Here is a 5,154-nt window from a genome sequence, read left to right as displayed (position 1 = left end):
TTCCAGATGTGGGAACAATTTAACTGGCCTTATCTCCAACAACATTACAAAGTCTATTGTAAGAATATTTTCAGTCCACATACAGTTAAAGTAACTTTTTCTCATCTTCATCTAAGAAGGTTTATGTTGCTAGAGAAGGCAGCTATCTGAGAACACATCTCCTGTGCCTTCCCTGGAGAGCCCCACCATCTTGTACATGGGCAGTAAATAACAAAATACCTTCTGGCCCACAGAAAGTGGGATTCACCTAACCTATTCTTAAGTATCTACAATGAAAATGTATCTATGCAATGTCAACAAGGCTACTGCAAGCACTTCACTCTTTTATCTTGATATTTTGGCTCTGTGAGTACCTTTTTCTATTCTGCTGATTTCTGATTATTTTGAGCACCTGCACAGTTTTCAAAGATTTTGTTTTCGTTGTAAGTCTCAGTTCTTTTTTATCATAACAAGTAGGACTTCAGTTGTCCAAAAAATAAGAAACATTTCTTTTTGGTTTATATGTTTCTAAAAATACAGAACTGGTCTTTGTTCTACACCAGCCAGTGTCTAATTTATCCTGCCTTCCAATAATTTGGCTAAATAAAAGAAGATACGTCATATAACATGACCCTACAACTAGCTGCCAAAGCTAACCAGAAAAGAAGTTGTCAGACTCACTGAGAAGTTCAAACTCCAGCTTTCCAGTCTAACATAATGAAAAATCCATCCATCCTGGGCTTGCAAGCTGGTACATTCCCTACCTGATTGGAGGACTGCAGGTTAACAGAAGAGAAAAGGAAGCAAGGTGAGAAGAAAAAGAGTTTCCCCAGATGAGAAAATGTTCATTCGCAGGGATGTTGGAGACATCACTGGTTGCTCAGGGAAGTTTATGTATGAGCAGATTTATCCAAAAGTATTCATTGGCCCTGCACCCCAGCAGCACAAATTCAACTGTTCATACTGAACCCAGCATTTTAATTCCAGTCCATGTCTTACTCCTGGAGCTGGAAAGGTTTTCTGTAGAGGGGAAAAAGAAAAAAAAAAAAGGGTTCGTTGACTCAAGAAGGAGGTTCATCACTCTGGAAGGGTTAAAAATTAATGAGAGACAAGAGAGGGAAACATAAAGCTGAGATTAGTTCCTGGTTTGTTTTCTAGCTCCCCACTCTAAAGTTACAGAAACACACATGGTACCTGCTTTCTCCCACAGGCAGAGTTAATTACTAGTGTGAATTGTTTCCACTGCTTCCTGCTGGAATATCACAGAACCACTGACCCGGTGCCACTGCCTCTGCTGCCTCCTCCCCAGGCAGCGAAAAAGGAGCAACAAAAAAATCAGCAAAGATGTTGAACAGGGTCTTTTCCCAGCCAGGATTCCCCTCTCCTACATGCAGTGTTAGGACCACTGGGGCTGGAGCTCAGACTGATAGAGAGGAAACAGGAGTTGTGTGAAAGTGGAAGGCAAAGAAAACAGATCCTCTCAATAAGAGGAACTCAAATGGGCCAAGATTCAGCTCTGTGGATATAACTACAGACTGTAAAACATCTCTTTTGACACCTTTTTGGCGTCAGCCTGTTCGGGACCTCCTCCCCAACTAGCTCCTCTTTACTGCTTCTCTTTAAGATCCTATTACAGTTCTAGGTGCCTCTGTCACTACTCCATCCTAAAGCCATAAATTTCCACATACCCTGAAAGCCTCATCATGCAGCCAGCATGGTTAACGAAGAGGGTTGATCATATCACTTATTCACAGCTCTTTACTGGGTATGGTACCTGTCAATGGCCCATTGCTCTTGCTGTGGTTGCTGCCACTGTTATGAGGAAATCCAGTTGACACCTCAAGATCAGAAAATCCTATCTCACCAGGACTGGCGAAGTATCTATGAGCTATCCATTCTCCCAATCAGGACCCTGACCATACAGCCCTTCATCCCTGTTGTCTTCCTCCTGCTGGGTTCCTGCTGCCTATGAGATACAATGATACAATAAGATATTTTTGTCCCCACTGTCTCCCATGGGGTGCTGTGAGTAACTGAGAAAATTTACAGTTTTACCCAAGGGGTAACATCAGGGGATTTTAGCTGAAAGCAACACTTCCTCCTTCACCTGTACAAAATGGTTATTATAGAAGGAGGATATTCCATTCTTCAGTAACTGAAGCCTGGAATAACTCCTTCTCCCTATTTTGGCTGTGTTTATAGTGTAGGATATACTGCTGGTATATCCTCACAGGACAACTCTCCCAGGTGGCATCACTCTTCAATGGGACCATGAGCAGCTTATCCTCCTACTCAGCAGCTTACCTCCTACTCAGCAGCTTATCCTCTTACTCTGCAGCTACTCACAGGATACCCTTGAATACTGCTGTCAGCAGAGGTTTCTCCTCTGGCTAGTCCCTCTGAAGGAATAAGGCATGCAACAGAAACTCACATCTGAGAGTGGAACAACAGCAGAAGTAGGGTCCCCTACCCTCTCTGTATGCTCACACCTCCTACAGATACACCTGAGCAGCTGGGAGCTGTGTCTGCACAAGTCCGTGGGATGATGGGACTGCATGCAGTTTTGCTTCCATTCCCCTGCCCGCAGTACAAGACAGACATAAATAAACTGGAGTGAGTTCAGCAAAGGCCACACGAGATGGTTGGCAACTGGAGCACTTGCCCCGTGACAAAGGGTTGCCACCCTTTACACTTAATACATGTCCCAGAGAAAAATGTAATGGCTTCCAGTGCAGGTACTTCCCACAACCCCAGTGGGATAGTGAGGAGAGAAGGAAAGAAAGGAAGAGGAAGCAAGTGAGAACTTCCACAGAATGAAGGACCCTGAGACACCTCCACCTCCATTTTGCCTCAGCCCCTTCAGAGGTTTCTTCACCTTCCAGTCCAGCACTTCTCCTCCCATCTTACTCTCCAATACCCTCCTTGCATCATTGCCAGGACCCTTCTGCAAATCACAGCACCCCCGTAGGGAATGGTCCCAGCTCTGTTCCCCTTCCCTTCCCTCCCCTCACATGCACAAGTTTTCTCAGCACTGCAAGCTTCCCAGCCAGTGCATACCAGTGACAGCCCTTCTGCCTAGCAAGGGTGACCCCACCACTGAGGGAGAGGCAGTCAACAGGAGCAGTGCATAGCAACAACTAGCACTCCCCATGGGGTTTGTTGACACACCCCAAGGATTCCCACCCACTCTTCTGTCTCATAAATTCCCCCATGCCATCACCTCTGTGCAGCGAGGCACTGAGCAGGTCCCCCATGATGCAGCTGCTCACTCCAGCCATCCTCTGCCTGCTGGGCTCCTGCTGCCTCTGGGGCACGGAGGCACGGGAATATGAGTCCATCCTCATGGTTCCCAATGGAGGCCCCTGGGGCTCTTGGGGACACCAACAATTTTGCCCCAGCGGCTACGCTAAGGGATTTGAAGTGAAGGTAAGGTTTCACTCCTTCTTTGGGGTGGGAAAAACCCTGCTGTGAAATGATGTTATTTTGCTCTGGTCTCAGCATGGCTGGCCACAACACTTTGTCCCATTGCAGCAGTTTGCATTGTATCTGCATCACTCACGCACGCTTATCAATAAGAAATCTCTAGTGTAGAGTAACTCTCCGGGCTCCCTGCCAGTGAGCGATTTCTTAACAGAGGAGTCCATGGAGTAAGAAAAGACCTGGGGTTGGTACTTCAGAGCCCATTCCCAAGGGGCTGGAACAATTCCCACCTGCCAGCACTCCAGCTCTGAGTGTCACAGTACACGGCGAGAGGGTGGGCATGACCCGGGACAGCAGCCACCGAGTGTTGCTCTGTCCAGAGCCTCTCTGCGCTGCAATTTGAAGAAAAAGCAGAGGTGGGCAACAGCAAAAAGGGCTCCCTGAGAAATGCCACGGAGCTGCCTCACAGCCCTGCTCAGCAACACTACCTGTGTCTGGCTCTGTCCCTGGACCCTCCTACCACCCCTCATCATGAGGGCTCACCTCATCTCTTCTTCTAAATCGGGGATGTGCTAACCTTTCCCATTTTCTTCTCCTCTTCTAAGGTGGAGCACTACCGGGGATTTTGGATGTTTGGGGATGACACAGCTCTGAACGGCATCCGCCTGCTCTGCACGGATGGCACAGTCATTGAGTCCTCTGTGGGGTGGTGAGTAGTCCTTTCTTGTCCTCCAGGTCAGCAGCTTCTGGGGGCCATGAAGGAAAACAGCGCAGTGGTTTCTCCATTGGCAACCACACCTCCTGAGAAGGTGGCTCCCCGCCTGACTTGAGGAGGTGGGTGAGGTCCCACTGGCCATAAAGTGAAGGTCTCAAGGTAGAGATCTGGTCCCAGGGAAGGGAACAGTACTCTGAAGAGTTCAAGAAATGCAGATCTTAAACCTGTTCTTTCTACTTTTCCTCAAATACTTACTTTGAAAAGAACATTGATATCAAGTAACAGTGACAAAGCAAGCAGCTGAAATTCCCAATGGGTTCTGCAGCAACAAGGCAGCCCAGGACTGATGGTGGCAAGACATCTAGGGGGTGAAGGGGAAACAGAGTGAAACAGGTGCTCGTAGAAACCCACCATCCCTGTGTAGGTCCCTTGCCCCAGGACTACCAGGATCCCAGGCATGTTGCAGTGTTGACTGCAGCATAGCAGAGGCTGAACACATCTAGGCAAGTTGTTTCCTTCTCTGGCAGGTGGGGAAACTGGACCAAGGCCCAGATCTGCCCCAGCAACAAGCTGGTTTCCTTCTCGCTGCGTGTGGAAGAGAGGCAGCACCTGCGTGACGACACGGCAGCCAACAATGTGAGATTCACCTGCTCAGACGGGACAAAACTGGAGGGCTGGGGACTTTCAGGGGGTTACTTCGGCCCATGGAGCCGCAGCTGCACTTCTGGGGCCATCTGTGGGCTCCAGACAAAGGTGGAGGAGCCCCAGGGAAAGGGGGATGACACAGCTCTCAATGACATGAGATTCTTCTGCTGTGAATAAGTCTAACTCCCCACCCCATGTCAGCATCTGCAAAGTAGTTCACCATTAAACCTTGAACGTGTCCTTGCATAAAGAGCAGTGTGCATTTTTCTCCATCATGTTTTGTCAAGGGTACAGATCCCATGGCTACAGAACCCTGGGGGTATCCTCCTGCCCCTGTCCAGCTGATGCAAGGTTGCTGCAGCTCCTTGCTCCCAGGTCCAGCCCGCAGCAAGGCT

At 48.4% G+C, this 5,154-nt stretch overlaps 1 protein-coding gene across 1 annotated transcript; it reads left to right on the top strand.

Annotated features, from left to right (window-relative positions):
* Positions 1-3,234: 3,234 nt before the first annotated feature.
* LOC141920296 (vitelline membrane outer layer protein 1-like) lies at positions 3,235-4,936 on the top strand. The gene is made up of 3 exons (XM_074816995.1): positions 3,235-3,405; positions 4,005-4,108; positions 4,642-4,936. Exons 1-3 carry the CDS (start codon positions 3,235-3,237, stop codon positions 4,934-4,936), a joined length of 570 nt encoding a protein of 189 aa, XP_074673096.1.
* Positions 4,937-5,154: the final 218 nt, after the last annotated feature.

The sequence above is a fragment of the Strix aluco genome, chromosome 2 (assembly GCF_031877795.1).
Source record: "Strix aluco isolate bStrAlu1 chromosome 2, bStrAlu1.hap1, whole genome shotgun sequence".
Lineage (NCBI taxonomy): Eukaryota > Metazoa > Chordata > Aves > Strigiformes > Strigidae > Strix > Strix aluco.
This window is presented reverse-complemented; position numbering and strand designations above follow the sequence as displayed.

Bases quoted from the DNA above. Each gene is read 5' to 3' on its own strand.
- LOC141920296 (XM_074816995.1), top strand. From the start codon at position 3,235: ATGCAGCTGCTCACTCCAGCCATCCTCTGCCTGCTGGGCTCCTGCTGC. The intron at 3,406-4,004 runs GTAAGGTTTCAC...TCCTCTTCTAAG, and splicing joins CTAAGGGATTTGAAGTGAAG to GTGGAGCACTACCGGGGATT. The intron at 4,109-4,641 runs GTGAGTAGTCCT...CTTCTCTGGCAG, and splicing joins ATTGAGTCCTCTGTGGGGTG to GTGGGGAAACTGGACCAAGG.